We start from the raw sequence: 19,754 nt of genomic DNA, 5'->3' as shown, positions 1-19,754 counted from the left end.
TTAAAGGAACTTGAACAAGAACAACAAACAAAGCCCAAAGTGAGTAGAAGGAAATAATAAAGATCAGAGCAGAAATAAAGGAAATAGAGTAAAAAAAAAAGCACAAAAAATTCAATGAATCCAAGAGCTCGTTCTTTGAAAAGATAAATAAGATTGACAAAGGACTGACTCTTTAATCAGACTTACCAAGAAAAAAAGAGAGAGGACCTAAATAAAAAAAAAAAAAAACCAACCAACAAAAAACAAACCAGAAACAGAAGAAATAACAACTGACACCAAAGAAATACAAAAGGTTATAAGAAAATATTATGAACTACATACCAACAAACTGGATAACCTGGATGAAATGGATAAATTCCTAGAAACATGTAATCTTCCAAAACCAAATCAGGAAGAATCAGAGAATTTGAATAGACAGATTACACGTAGTGAAATTGAAGCAGTGATAAAAAAATTCCCAACAAACAAAAGCCCTGGACTGATGGATTCACAGGTGAATTTTACCAAACGTTCTGAGAGGAACTAATACCTCTCCTTCTCAAACTATTTCATAAAATTCAAGAGGAGGGAAGGACCTCAAACTCATTTTATGAGGCCAGCATCATCCTAATTCCAAAACAGGTGAACATTACAAAGAAAGAAAATTACAGGCCAATATCTCTGATGAACACAGACACTAAAATCCTCAGCAAAACCTAACAGAGCAATGCATCAGAAAAGATCATACACCACGATCCAGTGGGATTTATTCCAGGAATGCAAGGCTGGTGCGACACCTGCAAAGCAAAACGTGTGATTCACCACACAAACAAAGTGAAGGCTAACAACCACAGGGTCATATCAATAGATGCAGAAAAAGCATTTGATAAAACCCAGCACTCATTTATGATAAAAACTCTCGGCAAAGTGGGATTAGAGCGAACATACCTCAACAACGGGCATATGTGACGAAGCAACTGCCAGCATCGTACTCCATGGGGAAAACAGTAAGGGTTCCCCTTCATATTGGGGACAGATAGGATGTCTGCTTTGACCTCTTATTCAACACAGTGCCGGAAGCCCTAGCCACAGCAGTCAGATAAGAAGAGGAAATAAAAGGCATCCAAATTGTAAAGGAGAAAGTAAAACTGTCATTATTTGCAGATGATGTGATACTGTACACACAGAACCCCATAGAGTCCACTAAGAAACTACTAGAACTGATAAATGAATTCAGCAAAGTAGCAGGATAGAAAATTAATAATAAAAAATCAGTTGCATTTTTATATGCCAATAACGAACTAGAGGGACATTAAGAAAATAATCCCATTCGCAATTACTACAAAATACATAAAACACCTAGGAATAAACCTAATCAAGGATATAAAATCCTGTACTCAGAAAATTATTAGACACTGAAGACAGAAAGTGAAGAAGATACAAATAAGTGGAAGCACATACCGTGTTCGTGGATAGGGAGAATTAACATCATTAAAATGTCCATACTACCCAAAGCACTCTATAGAGTCAACACAATTCAAGATTCCCATGACGTATTTCAGAAAACTAGAATAAATTTTCAAACGTTTATATGGAACCACGAACGGCCCCACATAACAACAGCAATCTTGAGAAAGAAGAAGAAAGTTGGAGAGATCATACGACCTAATATCAAACTATACCATGAGGCCACATGCAGTCATCAAAAGAGCATGATGGTACTGGCATAAAAGTAGACACATAGATCACGGAACAGAACTGAGAGCCCAGAAATAAACCCACGCCCTTCTAGTCAATTACCATTCAACAGAGGAAGCAAGAGCATATAATGGATTAAAGATAGTTTATTCAATAAACAGTATTAGGAAAATTGAACAGATACGTTCAGAAAAATGAAACTAGACCACCTTCTCATACCACACACAAGAATAAAATAAAAACGGATGACAGACTTAAACGTCAGACCTGAAGCCATAAAAGACGGAGAGGAAAACATAGGCAGCAAAATCTCAGACACTGCTTATAGTGGTGTTTTATCGGCTATAAATCCTCAGGCAAGGGAAACAAAAGAAAAAATAAACAAAGGGATCACGTCAAACTAAAAAGGTTTTGCACACTGAAGGAGATCAACAACGTTAAAACACAACCTACAGAATGGAAGACCATATTCACCATTACATGTGATAATAAGGGGTTAACATCCAAGTGCCCCCAAATTTATAGAGAACTTATAAAAGTTAACACCAAAAAACCCCATAGAAGCCCCTCACCAACAAATAAGCCAAGTAAAAAATAAGCCAAGGACCTGAATAGACATTTCTCCAGAGAGGATGTACAGATGTCCAATAGACATATGAAAAGATGCTCAACGTCACTAATCATCAGAGAATTGCAAATTAAAACCACCATGAGATTCCATCTCACGCCTGTCAGAATGGCTATGATCAGTAAGTCAACAAACAAGTGCTGGTGAGGATGTGGAGAAGGGGAACCCTTCTGCACTGTGGGTGGGAATGCAGACCCGTGCAGCCACTGTGGGAAACAGTATGGAGATACCTCAAAAAAATAACATTGGATATGCCTTTCGACCCAGTGATCCCACTTCGGGGAATGTATCTGAAGAAACCTAAAACACTAATTTGAAAGAACATAAGCACCTCTATGTTCATTCCAACATTATTTACAACGGCCAAGTTGATACGGAAGCAGCCCAGGTGTCCATCAGTAGATGAGTGGATAAAACAACTATGGCACATTTCTAGAATAGACTACTACTTGGCTATAAAAAAAGGTGAGAATTTTACCCTTTGCAACAGCAGGGATGGAGCTGGAGAACATTATGCTAAATGAAATAAGCCAGTCACAGAAAGACAAATACCATATGATTTCACTCATATGTGGAATCTAATGAGCAGACTGAACTAACAAGGAAAATGGGGACAGACTCACAGATGAAGAGAAGGCTGACAGCTGATGGTGGCGGGTGGGGGGGAGAAGGTTGGGGTGAAAGGACTGAGCAAAAAGGAAAAAGGACTCATGGACATGGACAACAGTGTGGGGGGAGAGGGTGGGTATAAGGGGACCAAATGGTAATGGGAAAAATACATTCAAGACTAAATTAAAAAAAAGGAAAAGAATGAATTTTCTATACAGCTCTTCGGAGAAGAGTAGGGACAGAAGGAAGAAATACTTTGGAAACAGCCACGACATGAGTGAAGCCGCTCTCTTTAAACCCAGGGTGAAGACACGTGGAGAGAAGCTGCACTCCGAAGCGTCTAGCACATCCTTGGAAAACCTCGGGGAGGGGGGGGGGGGGTTCCAAACGAGCAGGCCGCGGCGCCTGCCTTATTAGAAGATGGTGCCTGGCCGTCAGGCACACACGTGCCTTCCTCCGTGTGGGTGTCACGCAACAGGCGGTCTGAGCTACCGGGCCAGGAAAGCTTGCTTACTGATAGACTCCGTTAGGTGAACACTGAGACGTGTTTCCCTTAAACCTGGTATCAGAACTGGAAACTGTAAAAAGCCCAATTCCGGACATTCCTTCCTAGACCGCCCCAGTCGCCCGTGCACACTGCCCGGGGTGCCCTAATTTTCAGCGCTTCATGAACACAAATGATGCGACCGGCACCATCCACCCCACCGGGAAAGCAGACTGTCAACCCACGCTCCCCGCGACTCCTCCAGAGCGGTGCGAAGAGGGACAACTGCGGTCGCGATTATTTTTAATCTGGTGTCTCAAAGGGGAACCACACTCCCTGCGCCTCCAAAACAACACGTTCACAGCAGAAGAGAAAGCTGTCGAAGCGCTGGCCTATTTCTGGTGTGGCTGATCCACCAGCATGCCTGTGAACACAAGGGCATGAGCGACTCTGGTGGCGAAACAGTACTGCAGTTTCAACCAGCCGACTGCTCTGGCTAGAGTCAGTCCTGTGGAGGGACAGTGGCTTGCTATCAGTGAGCCACAGACAGGACAAACGGAAGTACCAACGATTTATAATTCGTCGAGTCCTGTAAACGCACATGTGCTTCTTTTCCCCCTTTGTAAGAGAACCATCACACCTCCCACTCGGGAAGACATGCTTGAAATAACTAAGTGAATCAGAAATACCTTCTCTTGGGTTGAAAGTTCCAATCGTTTGTTCAAGATGGGTGTTTTAAGATGGGTGTGGGAAAGGGGCCAACCAACCAACCAACCAACCAACCAGTCAGATAACCAGAGCAGTGAGGTCAAAGGGCACTGGCTTGGATGGGCACGGAGAGGCGCCTCAGAGGAGACCCGAGGGATCCATGGGGGTCTGTCAGGGGAGGAGGGCCTTTCTGCTTCCGGGAGGGGACAGCGGGCGGACAAGAGGCGGCAGCAGGCAGGGAGGGCAGGGCCGCGTCCCGCAAGGCTGACGGTTCTGTAAGGCTGCGTCTGTGTCCTGAGAGCGACGGGAGAGACGGGAGGTCTTTAAAGAGCAGGAGAAAGGGCGTGAGAAGATGTGTCTTTCAAAGGCTGTTTGTTCTCTGACGGTGGAAGGGAGGACCCGCTGCCGGCTGTGTGGCTTTCAGGACAGTCCAGGTGAGAGATGATGGAGCCCCGGACGGAGGTGTGGGGAGCAAGGAGGAGGGCCGAGGGTGATCTGGGAGGTGAGGCCGACAGGACCCAGGGACAGAGGGAACACGGCGAGCAAAGAGAAGGGGCACCTCGGCGCCCCCTAGGTGGCGCGAGGATGGAGATGGGGCAGGCCTGGACATAGGAGCACTGCCAAGGTCATGAGCTCGGCTGTGGGCCTGTGGCCTCTGAGCTCCTCTCTTCCCTGCCTCTGCGGGCACGTGCTTACAGCACTTCCCGAGTCTTCCTCCGCCAGCTCCCAGGATCTCGTCGTGATCTCGGCTCACGACGGCCTGGCCTGTGCCCTCGAAGAAAGCCGGAGCATGTGCAATGCCAGAAACAACGCTGACAGCACGGTTAGCCATTTTCCACGATAAACTAGGAGCTCCCCGAACCCTGGGGTAACTGCTGCATTTAAGTTTTTCCCCTTTAAGAACGGGCAATGAGGAATGTTATTTTTTAATGGCCCCGTGGAAAAGTCCCTTTCCCACGGATGGGCAGCGGTGCCTTGGCTGGCACACAGTCTCGAGAGCAGCGTCGCCGGCAGGTGTTCAAGCAGACCGCTCGCCGGAGCGGACCGTCTCCCTGGCCCGCCACCTCCGCCGCAGGCCTGGGTATGGCGGTGGCGCCACCCACGGGGCTGCTCCGTGTCTGCGGCACCTCTCCCGCCCGTCTCCACTTCCTCCGGAGAGCTGTGTCTCCGCCCCTGCACCCTGGTGAGGCTGATTCCACCAAGCACCGAGGGGTGCTGCGTAGGCTGCACAGGGTTCCGAAAAGCCTGCGCTGTCAGGAACATTCCCCCCCTTCTGTTAACTGCTCCGCGCAGACTCCTCAGGGGTCCCGACGGGTTCTCAGCTCTGCAGAAACGGCACCTGTGGCGGAATTTCAAGACGCGGTACGTTCTTTTCCCCTCGGCGTGGGGAACCGGTGTGAGCCATTTCCAACGCAGCTGACGGGTCCCCGCCTTCTCTTTCAAAGCAACCGGGAGAGCAAATCGCGCTCGAGGGTTCTCAAGTGGGAGACTCTCTTATCAGGATGTGCGGAGGGTGCAGAATCCGTCTGGGGCTTGAGTTTTCGAAATTGATAACGAAGAATGTCCTCTTCATCTCGAAGGCGATTCTGGTTTGTTAAGCCCGCTGTCTTGTCATTATAAACTGTTCACCGACAATCACACGAAAATGAACTCCAGGCCTCCCTTCGGAAGAGGCTTCAGATATTACGCATCGGCGCTGCTCTGCTGACGCCCGGAACTCTGGCCGCCTCGAGGTCAGGGTGTGAGCAAAAGCCGCAGGGGGCAAAGAAGGGTCCCCACACCTGCCCGTGACCTGCCAGAGGTGACCCCAGAACTGTGAGAATCCCAGTACAGTTTCCCACTGGACTCGGACAAGATGTAAAGGGGGCAGTTTTTCAATCTGGTAAACATGACATCCACTGTCCCTCAGGGGAGAAAAATGAGCTGCCACTGGAGTCCAGAGGCCCCTTTCTAACTGCTCTAAAGACACGTGCTTCAAAAAGCTCGCCCTGAGATTGTAATGCCATGGAAGAAGGATCACTAGTAACTTACAAAGCTGTGGGCTGTTCCTGTTCAACGACAGGAGTGCCCCCCGGTCACACCAGGCTGTTGTCCCCTTCTGGGGGCAAGGGGTAACGGAGAGGAGGACCCGACAAGGGACAGGCGTCTCCTCCGAGGTGCGGGCCCCTCAGAGACGGGGAGCATGTGGGTGCGACACATAACGAGGGGCCCAGGAGCAACAGCGGGGAGCTCATCTGTGTGGTGTTTCAGGAGACGATTGAGAAGAACACAGACTGCCATGCATCCACCGACCCCAGGAACCTGCAATGGGGCAACCTGTGGGCTGGAAAAAAAATTCTGGGGCCCTGAGATCTCCGTCTCGTCTCCTTTGTCAGAGCAACACCTGCTAACACAGAATGCACTTGTCCAGGGCTGTGGTGCCAGGAAATGTAATACAGTCATTTCTAACTTAAAAAAAAAAAGTCCTAAAATTCTTATGGGTTTCCTGAACTACGTGCAGCCATGGGCTACGATTACTTAGTTTAAGCAAAAACACTATTATTGTTTTGCAGGAGTAAAATTTAAATTTTTTTAAAATTTTAATTGTTCAAGTACAGTTTTCTGCCTTTTACCCCCACACCAGCCCACCCCCCAAAAAACACTATTTAAAATTGGGTAAAAAGTTGCAGGAAAGGCCCGAAAACTGAGCAAAACAAAATGAGTCCCGTGCATCCTCGCCAGTCCCTGTGCCCCGAGCAGTGGGAGGGGCAGAGTCCAGCAAGGTCTTACCTTGTGGGTACTCAGCCAAAGGTAACTCCAGGGAAAACAAGTTAACTTTCAAAGCAAGGAGCAAAACCTAACGTTCGGAGCTGTGCGTGTTCTGGTTGGTTGGGGTGTCTGAGCTGTGTGGTAGAAGCGGGCTTCAAAGTAAGAATGGAGGTCCAGACTAGCTGGGCCTTCAGGAGCCACTGCCCGCTGAGAGCCCCGGGAGCCGCTGGGGAATGCAGCCCTCCCCCGTGACCCTCACGCCCTCACCCCCTCACCCACAACGCTTCCTGACCCCCAGACGGGGGAGAGGATGGCGCCTTCACCCCTCACACGCTATTCCTACTGCCTTCGGCCCAGCACATTGGCCAGCTTCTATCGGTTTCAGACTGAGAACAGGCCAGCATGTCCCACGATCCACTGGGAGGCCTTGCAGGCTGGCGACGAGGCCGGCACACTGCCAGCTGGAGCCAGGATCGCAGCCACGCCGCCCTGTAGGAACTGAACACCTGGGCCCGGCTGGGCTGGGTCGCCGACCTTTCCCATGATGGGTGGACGAGTCTGCTGAATCTAGCTGCGACAGTCCCACCTTGTCTGGTGGGAGGGTGGGGACGTGAGGGGTCAGACAGGTGGGCAGGGCCGTGAGACTGGACGTAGACACGCGGCCCAGACCAGGCGACTGGGCACGCACTCCACCGAGAGCGCCTCTCCGGTCAGCGAGGGCCCCGAGCCCATCGTGAGCATCGTGAGCTATCTGTTCAGCAGATGGGAAGGGCAGCACCGACTGTGAGGCGGACAATCTGAATGAGGACGACAGGCTAGGGGTGGCTGGGAACCGGACTATTCCAGATTGCGAGAAGACGCCGAAAGGGAGAGCGAGAGGGTTCTGGGAGACTCTGCTCCGAGTCGGGAGCGCTGAAGGCTGAGCTGCAGCATCAGGTGTGTGCAGACCTCCGTTCCCCCAACTCGTCCGGCGCCCCGGTCCGGCCCGCGAGTCCGAGTTGTCGTCGGCACCTTCCTGTCCCTTCGCCCCGGGGGGCCCGGTTGGCGCTCTTCAGCAGCAGGAGCCCCGGAGCCCCCGGGGGAGCAGCGGAAACCCCAGCCAGGAGCCTCGGCCCTCCCCCGCTGGGGCCCGCTGAGTGTGAGTTTCCAGGTCTCTCTCGGGGACCACCAGGCGTCCCGGGCCGCCGCAGACTCCAGGCCACGAGAGGGTCGCTGCACGTTTCATGCTCCGATCCGCCTTTTACTGCTTTTTGGGTTGAAGACCAGTGAATGTGCCTTCTGGCTGCCGAAACAGTTCTGTAGCTCTGAAAGGTTTGACTGAAACCCTCACCTTCACATACCAACATAATATTCATTCAAATTCTGAATTTTGAAAAGAAAAAAAAAAGGCTGAAAAATGAAAGCACGGTATTTAGATGATATTGCAAATTCTCCCATTTAATGGCAGAAACAAAACTACCATTTAAGCCTTTGAAATCTTTCCTCTTTGTCTTTTAATAGCATGACTTTTCAAATCACAGCTATTATTTAAAAACCCAATTGTCCAAAATCCAAAGGGCTGAGCTCTTCATACAAATTGCTCGCAGGCCTTTGGGCCCCGGGACCCCACTCTCTCCCGGGGCGCGACACGGAGCCCTCGCCCCCCCTTGACACCCGGCTGCACTATCTCCATTAGCGGGTTTCCAGGCCAGTGGCTCCGGCCCATCAGCGGCCCTCCGTCGTGCCGGCTTCAGAGAGGAATAATGGGGAAAAAGTGCCTTGCTGGCAAGTAGCAGGAGGGAAATGAATTATAAATACACTTCACCGGAGAACAGTTGCTGCGGGGGTGTGTGAGGGAAGGAGGGGTGCACTTGAGACGCAGACACAAGGGCCGTGCACCCAAAGGACGGACCGCCCCGCCCGTGTTGCTGAGTGCAGCCGGGGGTTTGGGGGCAGAGGAGGACCGCGGCTCGGACTCTTACGAAACGTCTTGCCGCCTCAGCGTCCAAACAGGTGGGTGTCACTGACGAGAAACGCACCGGTTAAGTCGCCGTGGAATTCCTTCACCCTGCTACCACAGAGCGGCCAAGACTCAAAAATAAAATCCTCAATGTCCTCTTTTACCAAAAGCGAAAATACTTTAAGATCGATTTCAATGTGCTCATTTTTGGCGCGACACAAAGTGTTAAAATGCAGGTCCCCAGGCCTGTGGCTGTGACACATTCAGCGCAGGAAGAGCACTCTTCGGGTGGACGTGTTGTTCTGGGGCCTCCGCAGTCCGGGAGGCTTCCTCCTCGAGGTGTCCCGTCAGTCCACTGGGGAGTCCCGTGGGGACAGGGTGAGGACGGGATGTGGCTTGTACCAGCATGGGGGGGGGGGGGGAGGTCTGCGCATGTGTGGGCAAGAGCGCCGACCTCTGTTTCCACCCCCGCACGACCCCGGGTCCTTTCTGTCACAGCCGCACCCCAGCCAGCCTCCCGAGAGCGAAGCAGCAACGGCCCCGGGAAGGGGACCGAAGGTGAGCGTCACCTGCCACCCCCGAGCCCGGCCGGTGGTCAAGACGGACTGCTGTGCTCCCCCCACTGCAGCGTTCAAGACTGGGACATTAACCGGAAACGCTTTAACCCTGAACACAGCAACGCCTCTGAGTGAAAGGTCTACCAGTGTGTGTGTGCACACGCGTGTGCGTGTGTGTGTGGGGCGCGGGGGGCTCCGGAACAGATACAGGCTGTTAATGTCAGACACTGGATTTTACCATGCGGCTAGTCTAGGACCCGAACAACATGCCCCCCCCCATTCTGTTGTAAACCCTCTTACAATCAAAATGAGGGATTCCTCTACTCAAAAGGGGAAAGAGAAAATGACTCGTCTATATAATCCTTAACCTCTTCAGCGTGGAGGGCGGGCCTCACCCTTGCACTGCCCGCCACCCGTGGAAGGGGCTGGGGGCCGGCCTCCAACCAGGGCACCTGCGGAGAGAGCCTGGGGCCGCCCGGGCCACGCGCCCTCAAGTTCACAGCTCTCTCCCTGTCTCATTGCACACACCTTGCTTGCGCACTACCTTCGCCATTAACTTGCCTTCCTCAGTGTTTTCCACCGGCTCCAGCGCCTCTGGGGCTCTGACTTCAGAGAAGTCATTGCAACAAACCGTGAACGCCTTTTTCTTCTCCCAAAGAGAAACTGACAGGGAGAAAAACGTCTTCCGACCGTCCACCCAACTTGCACCTGGCAGCTCCCGACGGGGGAAGACAGAAACAAAAGCAAAAACATGGGTGTGCCGCAACGAGCTGTTCCAGTGAAGCGAAAAGCGCGTGGGAAGCCGGGTTTCCGAGCCCGGCGCTCTCAAACATGTACCGCACATGTTTTCTCACGTTCAAGCTTCTGCTTAAAACACACACACACACACACACACACACACACGACACGAAAAACGCACAACAGGTTATGTGTGTTGCAAAGTGCAGAGGAAGATTTAAAATAGAAACAAAACTTTCTTTTCTTTCTTTTTTAGAAAGAATACCACAGGCACGAAAGACAGAATTCAGGGCCAACCAGGGTGGGGCCGCAAGGATGAGCCTTTGCCAAGCGCTCTGTGACGTTTCCACAGAAACGCAGGCCTCTTCCCTGTTCTTATTTTTAATGGAGGAGGAGGAGGAGGAGGAGGAGGAGGAGCTGTGTCATGAGGAAGCGCTCTGGATGCTGCCGGCCGAGGTGCAGATCAGATCTCCTCGTGCTGGTGAGCTAACATTGATTTTCTGCCCCAGTGGAAGAGATTTTACTCTGGTGCATGCCATTTAAATTCATTTTACACAGCTGCTTAATGTGGCTTGGCAAGGCGCAGCCACACCAGCTTTGCGGGTCTAGATGGGGCTCCTGAGATGGGAAAGGACAGATCCTACGGATTAGCAGCTGATGACAAACGCTTTCCTCTCCCCATTGCTGTCTTCCCACTGACTCACGCAGTGACCTTGAAGGTACCACAAGGACGGAAAAAGGAGGGAAAAACAACTTCCCCTAAACGAGTAGGTTCACCCAATTCTCCAGTTGTTATTGCACTTTTAGGATTATGTTTATAGAATTTTGTTCTGTTGGTCCACATTGAAAACCATGTTTACGGGATTTAGAACTCTCAATTGCAAAATTATCACTTGCTCTTGCCATCGAAACAGATGTATACTGAATATAAAACTCTTAGGAAACTCTCTGCATCACGCATTTGTACCTAGCGAAGCACAGTTCCTCTTTGAACAAAGCGGGCGGACTGTTCCCTGCTTTAACCAAGAATGGGGCATGTTTCTAAAGACACTACTGGGTACGATTCAATCTGTGTCGGATAATCTCATCATTACTATAGAAAAATGATATCAGTCATGATATTTTAGCTTAATCAATCACTTACTAATAACATACTTTAAGAGCATCCACTAAGCTAAATTGGTGACAGCTGGCATTATACAGTTTTGTAGTAGGAAGGAAGAGACACTTTTTGTTGCTATATGTAATTCCTGTGTTGTAATGGATAATAGCATGGCAACACTGTGTTAGGGAAAAAAAAATCCTGTGTTGGATTATTGGGTGGTATTTTCCTGGTGACTTCAACATTCTACAACTCCTTGGGAGAAGGAAATAATAGAAATCTTTGGCACAGATGCCTGTTTAGCGATGACATAATGAAACCCTCTCGAGTCCTATTAATAACCTAGGTCCTGTCTCCTGCAGTGCGTCTCTGGCCAAACGAGGCCACTGCACTTCGGAATCGGGGGCGGGGAGCGGCAGGTCGCTGCAGCGGGAGGAACGACAGTAACGCCGTGGGGATAACACAACACGGACACCTAGACGACACACACGACACCAGCGAGGGGAATGATGCTGCTTTCAGGCAGACCCAGCCTGGGGGTCCTCTCGGGGGGAGGGGGAGGGGCCGAGCCGGAAGCCATGCAGACAGGCCTGGGGGCGCATGCAGGCTGCTACCAGACCGCCGTGCGGTGGGTGAGAACCACATAGGACAAAACCGACAACCACCCGGAACAAAAAGAAACAAACAAACAAACAAACAAACAAAACACAACCCCCTCTGAGGTGGAGTTCCTTCTAGGTCTTTCCCTCTCTTATTCTGGGTGTTACTTTGCAGCCAGATGGCACGTTCATTAACAGTTAAAAAAAAAAAAGGCCCAGGTCCCCAGCGAGTCAGGGCTGTTGCTACCTACCCGTACTGGTCAGGCTGGTGCATCATGGGAGCCTGAGAGTTGCCATAGTTGGGGTGCTGGGAAGAAAACATGGGGCGTCCGCCAGCCCCAGACTGGCTGGGATAAGCAGGCGACCTAACGTATGGTGGCCTAAAGCAGAACAGAAGAACAACTTCTTTGGGTTTGTTCTGTAGACAAGTCCGAATACCCCCGTCCATTGTCATTTCCACGGGGAGGTGTGGAGGGGAGTGGGATGGGGCCGCATCCTCTGTACCATGCAGCTAGGGCGGTGGAACGGGGCACATTCCTTCCAAAAGGGAGGCGGGGGGACAGAGCAGAGGAGAGAGCAGAGGTAAGAGTCTCAGGTTGGATCTCGGCTCGTGGTTCTGAGGGATAGCTCTGATCCTGGTCAGAGCCAAAAAAAAAACACAGTCCCCATTTAAACGCCCGGAGAGCTCGCTTTGAATTGCTCTCCCAGGTACAAACGGAAGATGAAAATGCAGGGCAGGATATTGATACGTCACTTTATGCAAAATGATATGTCAACTGATTCAGAGAGGGAGCCTGGCAAGACTTTTTAATCAACGTCTCTGTGGTTATCTTCTTCCCAGATCACTATCCAAGGCTTCACATCGAATTTAATCAAGTGCTTTCTACTTAAACAGAAAATAATATGCGCTTTATGAGTTGCAGCAACGGACGGTTCATTTAAACATAAACCAGAACTTCAGCGGGACCAGCCACACCAGTCCTCACAGACAGGCTCATTAGGGCAGTCCCTGAAGTCTGCAGGGTTCGGTTCAGAGGTGTCTGTGGGCTTCGGAAGATTCTAGTTCCATGTGGGTGAGAGAGAGGCGCGGAGATGGGGAGGAGGAGACGGAGAGAGGGAGCGAGGGGGTGAATGATTTTCATTTTGATTCCTCGAGGGAATTTTTTATGATTTAGAGGAAAACAGACTGGGGGGATCCCTAACACTCCCAAAATAGTAGCTTCAGAGGAAAAGTAACAAAGGGACACATTTAAACACACACACACACTTTTATTCCCGTTTGGAACAAAATTGGAACCGTCTGCCTTTTCTTTCAAGAGACCCTGTTTTCATAGACATCTTTCAATTTGCTTTGTTTTAAAGTGAATTTCAATGTATGTTAAACACGAAACATATTCATATGTGCTTCTCTGAAAACGTGCACTTGTGGCCTCATAATTTTAACATTCAGTGTGTTATTTTCATACCGGTCAAGTATTTACTTTACGAATTAATTTTGAAATCAGGAGTAAAAGCAAGTAATTGAGGATAAAGCCATTCCTGATCCACTTTAACTTTCTGAAATGTCTTTGCTTTTGTGAGCACATTTTTGTCTGGGCACACACAGAGAAGTGTGCCCAGAATGATAAAACGTAAGGAGAGGAAGTCTATAAATCTCACACACGTACACTTAGACAAACACACGGAATACACGTATGTGCATATACACAGTTTCTGTTGCGTAAAAATCGGGTGGCAGGGCCGTAAGAGAGGGGCTCTTTTCTCAGTGGTTTAGATTCTAACTGGTCACGGGCTCTGGACTCGCCGTTTTGCAGGCAGCCACACGGGTGCTGCCTTCGCCACCGGCCCTGCGGTGCTGGTCCCGCTCTACCCATGGCCACGGCACACGGCCGACTCGCCCCCTGTTCGGGTTCCTTATCAGCGTCTCCGAGAGCCCGCCTGTCCTTTCCTCTTCCCAGCCTCACAGCCAGGCACAAGGACGCTCTACCGCCCCCCGCCGCCGCCCCCCGTGACCCGGGACCATGCCGGCGCCCGGCGCGCGCTCACAGGTCCACATGCAGACCGCCCGCCCGCCCGACGGCGTACCTGCTCTGTGCCGAGTTTGCAGCGGCCTGCATCACTGCGGCAGCTGCCTCCTGTGCCTTACGGTTCACGGTCGGCATCGGCGGGCCCATTCCTGGCCCCCCCTGCTGAGACATGCCGGGAGAACTGGGGGTCATGCTGCTCATGTTTCCAGGAAACGGTCTGTTCTGCATCCCAGCCGATGGCATCCGTCCCAGGGGCACAGCGCCACACGGCTGGCCTGGCCCTGGTCCATGCATCTGGTTGTTGGCGTTGATGCCCATGCCGGGCCCTGGGCCACTGTAGCTCGCACCGGGCACCCCGCTATACGTTGAGGGTCTGGAGTAGTTACCTAAATAAAGAGCAAACACAAATTAAGGCCTTTTACTCATCTCCTGGACTCGTGAAAACACTCAGAAAACATTCACTGGAAATACTTCTTGTGCAACAATGCGATCGACACAGAATAACAGTCATTACTCTTGTTAACTACCCCCGCTGGTGCTGGTGAGGCCGGCAGCCTAAACCCAGGCTTTCGCCACAGCCCCAAAGCGGAGAGCCACACCAGACAGCACGGCCTGGGGGTGGGGTGGCGACCCGGGCTAATGGTGAACACATTTACCAACGGGCAAGGGATGCTGGAACCACGTGCTGCTTTGACACGCCACACGTCCATTCTCACACCTCACCCCCAGTCCTCACTGCAGTCCCCACTCTGACGGCCGCACGACAGTGACCGCGGGGGTGCAGAGGGAGGACGCAACGGGCGGACGGTCAAACCCGGCCTCTGAAGCCGAGGCGGAGGAGTCCTGTGGAAACTCAACCTTAGTGTCGCACAGCTGTTTTCCTCTGGTGCTGGGGACATTTTTCGTTTTTTTTTTTGTTTTTTTTTTGGCTTGAGCACCAGATAAAGTAAGTGGCTTGTGCTCGGTGCTGTGTTCTACAAGATACGTCCAAGCACTGGCACGGCACCCAGTGCTGTGAGATGGGAGGTGCCTGGGGTGCAGGCGGGCCCCGGGAGGAGGAGCTATGACCACACGCCCACCCACGGCCGCCCGCTCACATGGAGGTCGCACCACACATGTGGGGTCCAAGAGCAGCGGCCAGCCGTGGCCGGGACAGTGCCGACGTGTGGCTGCCTCTCCCCCACCGCACCTCTCTCTCTGACCGAGCGCACATTCACCGACCTCAAGTCGGGAAGAGGCACACGACGCCACTCCAGCCCCCCTGGCTGCGAACGAGGCTCTGGGGCCGGCGCTCTGTCTGCACCGGTGGTCTCCCTCCGCTCTCTGAGGGCCACGTGAAGTACAGACGCGGCCACGATTCCACGCACAGACTGAGAAATCCAACAGCCGGCAGCTTAGGATTCCAGTTCAAGAGAAAGGACTTGCACCCACGCCATTAACCGATAAAACGTGCTGCCTTCCGACGGACGACGGCTGAACTGAAACCCACGTGGGAAGGCAAGTGCTTGCAGCACGAGGGTCGGTGTGTTTCTCAGCCAGTTCTCGGTGCTTTCGGGAGGAACCTCCGCACTCGCACGGCACGGCTGTCCTGGGCGCGGGGACACGGAGGGCACACAACCCGAGTCCCGCCCTCAAGCAGCTCACGGTCTGTGTATTGCGCTGGCCACGGGCCCCAGTGATTTTTTCCCCACAAACTACAAAAGATACACCTTTCATTTTCACCAATAACTTGATTAATTTGGATATTTTGAGTATGTCGGCTATCTCCAGGCTTCTGGTAGGGAGAGGCCAGGGGTGCTGCTAAATGTCTTCCGGTGCATGAGACAGCCCCGCAGCGAAGGGTTATTTGGCCACAATGTCAACAGCACCAAGAAACTTCGCAAACCACTCCTGACACGTTTGATCGGTCGCAGCACCTTCCCGATACACGGCACAAATCTTTACTTGTTTCAGGTGAGTTTTTAACCTTTCTTGAGATAACAAAGCCCAATACGCCAAAAATGATGTATATTTTCTTTCATCTTCAACATTAAAACGGCTGCACAGAAATTCACCGGTTTTGCTCAGTTTTTAAAAGCGCAGCTGATGTGACAGCTGTCACAACACAAACAAAACTGTTTCGAATGAAGATAAAGACAACTGAGCAGCACTAGGGCCGTCGCACGTTAAACACGTATCGGACGTTTTGGCTCGCCCCTTCGCGTGTGCATGTGTGTGTGCGGCACGAGGCGGGGCAGCAGGGGCGAGGCAAGGAAACAGACAAAAGCCGAGCAAAGACACCGCACTGTGGTGAGCAGGGGAGCTGAGAGCAGGTCTGCTGGGGTGGGTGGTGGGGGGGTCCTCCCAGGCGGTGGAGCTGGGGAGTGTCTCTGAACAAAGGTGCTGTGGGCTGCGGGCTCAGGAGTCCTCGTGGGGCGAGCTGGCGCCGAGCGAAGGCTCTGCGTGTACTGACTGCAGACCTCAGGTGAGTTGTTTTAATTCTGCTCCATCCTCTCCTGTGTAGAACAAGGTGGTGCTCTCTAACGTGGGCTACCTGGGGACTTGCTGGGGTGGGATGATGCAATGTAAGGTGGGGGTTTTATTGCTGGGCGCGGAGGAAGGCAGAGGAGGGGAGGGCAGCAGCAGGGACCACCACGCCGCTGAGGAGCAGGTGGGCGTGGGGGGCGGGGCATACTCTGCAGGGCCCTGTGCTCCAGGCTTCCGAGACCTGGGCTTACTCTGGGGACCGGAGGCTTCTCCAGGGCTCCCAGCAGAAACTGGACTTGATGGGTGACAGCAATGAAAACAGATATTTGATATTAACTGTGTGCTAAACTCACTCCCAAGTTCTTTGTATTAACTCAGTTTATCTGTGCACGAGGCATAAGAGGTCCCTGTTATTACAAGCCTCAGAGGACCTGTCCCCCCTGCTCCTGACCTCGCACGCCCGACTTCCACACGTCACCTGCCGGTGCCAGTGCGACCCAGTGCTCCTCTCTGCCTCGTGCTTTTATCAAACACAAACAGACTCGCTCACGGTCTGGACGCAGGCGCATTGAATGTGCATATTCACGCTGGGACTAGCAGCTAGTTTCCATCCCCCCCCCCCCACCAACCCCTCGTTTGGTGACTCATTTGGTAAGTAACTTTACACAGTGAAAACACATGCAGCTCTTTGCTTTCGAGGAAAATGAAAGAGCACTTTAATCTCGTTTTAGAAAACGGCACTCAGACCCGGCCACTGCGGACCAGGCCCACAGTGTGGTTTCTAGAGAAGGGGGTGTGGGGCTTTGCTCACAGCTGGAGGTGAGCTCCGCCCGCAGCCGGGACTGAGGAGCGATATCACCCCGTGGGCTGGCGCCTTCGGTGTGACTGGCAGCCAGTGGCTAATGTATTTTAGTGAGCACAGGAAGGAAATGACCGAGATGCTCGGTCTCCCTGAAAAGTGAAAGGCTTTCCCCATCGAGCTCTCGTGCGCAGACAAAGGTGGTTTCTAAGGCTGTAACTGGCTCACGAGGCAGCAGCGACTAGAGCACGTGCTCCGGAAGCCGGGCGGCGGGGGGAGGCTGGCTCTGACGCTTCCTAGCGGCATGACCCTGGACACGCTGCTGAGCCTTCCTGACCATTGGTCTGGCCATCTGTAAAGTGAAGATGATAACGGGGAGGAGGCAGAACGTGGCCAGTACAGTTACCTGATGAATGACAGGCGCTATCACCATCCTCAACAACCGTCGTATCATCAACCACCACTGATGTGATCTTTCCCCCATGATCGCTTACAAATGTGTGGGAAGGAGTGAAACTTGCCTCAGGCCCCCACTCTTTGCCTACTTGATAACGTATCCTTCTCCCCCAGATAAACAAAGCTCCAGTGTGTAAGCCGAGCAAAGCACGAGAGGAAAAGCCGGGACTCAGAAGTGCAGTCTTATTTCCATGTCCCTCTAATAGATCAGTAATTTGTTGGCACCGGCTCCGACACAAAGCAGATGGATCCAGCATTAAGCACAATGCCGGCAGCAGATGCCGGGCCAGCCCACCTCAGCTGGACGGGCCTCGCAGCCAAGCCCGAGAGCCCGCAGTTTTCAAGTGGGTTCATCTTGGCACACCGGCTCCGGGAAATCGGTTGCCCGGTGAATTCCGGTTTCAGCCCACCAGGCGTTAGATTCGAGCACCCGAGAGATGAAGCCGGGGCCAGACCCGATGCATGTCACCATCGTGCTTTTAGGAGGACCACAAGTAAGTCTGCACCTGACTCCGGAACATTTGCTACTTATTGTACAGTCAACATTCCAAGCTCACTGCTCTCACTGAACTATTGAATGTTTCCACTCACACAGGAAATTGGGCTTCCCGGTTTCAATCACTCAGCCGCTGCTTGTGAGCATGAAAGGGTCTGTATTACTCCCCTTTGCCGGGGAGGGTAACAATGACGTTCAAACCATACAGTAGACACTTTACCCTGGGTGGGAAGGAATGAATGGATACTTAGCTACATGTCACAAATATATTTGTGAATTGGAGCTAAATATGCCTTCGTTGTGTTTTTTAGCCAAAGATCTTCACTTTCTTTTTTTTTTTTTTTACAGCCATCTACTATGTAACATTACTTGAAGTTAGGTTTACTGAGTCAGAATTTATGTACAATAACCACCAGCGTGGGCCAGACACGGGATGTTTCTATTACGACACAAAGTTGCTATTCTGTGGTCCATCTCACTCCCGGCCCTGGCTGCCTTCTCTGCGGTGTCTCATAAACAGAGTCGTCCGTTTGCAGCCCTTTGTGTCTGGCTGCCTTCACTTGGAGCCTCGCGTCTGAAATGCAGCCACATTGTTGCACGTCGGTAGTTCGTTCCCTTTTGTTGCCGAGGAGGAGTACCCCGTTCTGTTCTGCGGACACTTGGGTTGTTTCCAGCTTTTGGCAACTATGAATGAAGCTGCTACCGTGTGCGCACACACAGGTCTTTGTGTGGACATGTTTTGTTTCTCAGAAAAAAAAAAACAACGAACCCTAGAAATCAGAGTGTGGGCTATAGGTAAGCACAAGTTTAACTTCATAAGAAACCCCATCAAAAAATGTGTGAGACTCCTAATTGCTCTATGTCCTTGATATTGCCAATAAACAACAGCAACAAAAAAAACCATTAGCCATTCCGATAGTATACAGTGAATGTCACTGTGGCCTTAACTTTTATTTCCTTAATGAGGACTGATTTTGAGTATTTTTCACAGATCACCATATTTAAGACCCTTCTTGTGTCTTATGAAACAGAAGTCACATTTCAAAGACCTTCTTCCAACCCCGCCTTCCTCCCCAGGCCGACCCCACAACGCGGCTCGAGGCGCTGCTTTAGGGGGGAGGCCGCCGGAGCGGTGAAGAAGACCACAAACGCAGGTTGGAAATGGAAGCTGGCTCACCCCAAGTAAGGGCGTTAAATCCTACTACTTGTGGAAACAGAGGTAATTTGTTTTTTGAACTGATATATAAGGAGCCACATTTTTCTTGGGTCAACACGCATTTTTAAGAAGTCTTCCATAAAAATGCAAGAGTAGTAACACTACACGGAGCTTGTAAAGGAGGACGGAAGACCTATCACCTTACAGTTTGACCTCAGCATTTCACCCTCGGTAGTTGTTTTCCTGTCTATGTCATGAAAGTTAACTCCTTTAAAAATTTAATTATATAGTCACACAAGCTCAATGCAGAAGACACAGAGGCAGAGAGAGAAACAGAAAACAAATGACCCTCAGTTTCACTTCCCGAAGATGATCTTGAGCGCTCGGTCAACCCAAACCCCGCCGAGCACCACGGCAGGGCAGAGAGGGTGGACCGGGGTCCCTGCCCGCGCTCTCTCTGAGGCTGCGGACACGGTTCCCAAGGCCCTCTGACGTGCCACCTCTGTGCGAATGGCTGGGGGCTCACTAGGGAGCAAAGGCAAGGGGCGTACGTTCTGGTGGCATC

The 19,754-nt window shown here is 51.5% G+C and overlaps 1 protein-coding gene across 1 annotated transcript in view; it reads right to left on the bottom strand.

The window, feature by feature from the left end:
• Positions 1 to 19,754, bottom strand: part of ARID1B (AT-rich interaction domain 1B) — a 395,196-nt gene that overhangs the window by 46,545 nt on the left and 328,897 nt on the right. Inside the window, 1 exon segment of the mRNA XM_028508460.2 lies at positions 13,875 to 14,202. Within this exon segment, the coding sequence (XP_028364261.2) occupies positions 13,875 to 14,202 (328 nt within the window).

This window comes from Phyllostomus discolor, chromosome 4, assembly GCF_004126475.2.
Source record: "Phyllostomus discolor isolate MPI-MPIP mPhyDis1 chromosome 4, mPhyDis1.pri.v3, whole genome shotgun sequence".
NCBI lineage: Eukaryota > Metazoa > Chordata > Mammalia > Chiroptera > Phyllostomidae > Phyllostomus > Phyllostomus discolor.
The sequence above is the reverse complement of the archived record's forward strand: the minus strand, read 5'-3'. Positions and strand labels throughout refer to the sequence as shown.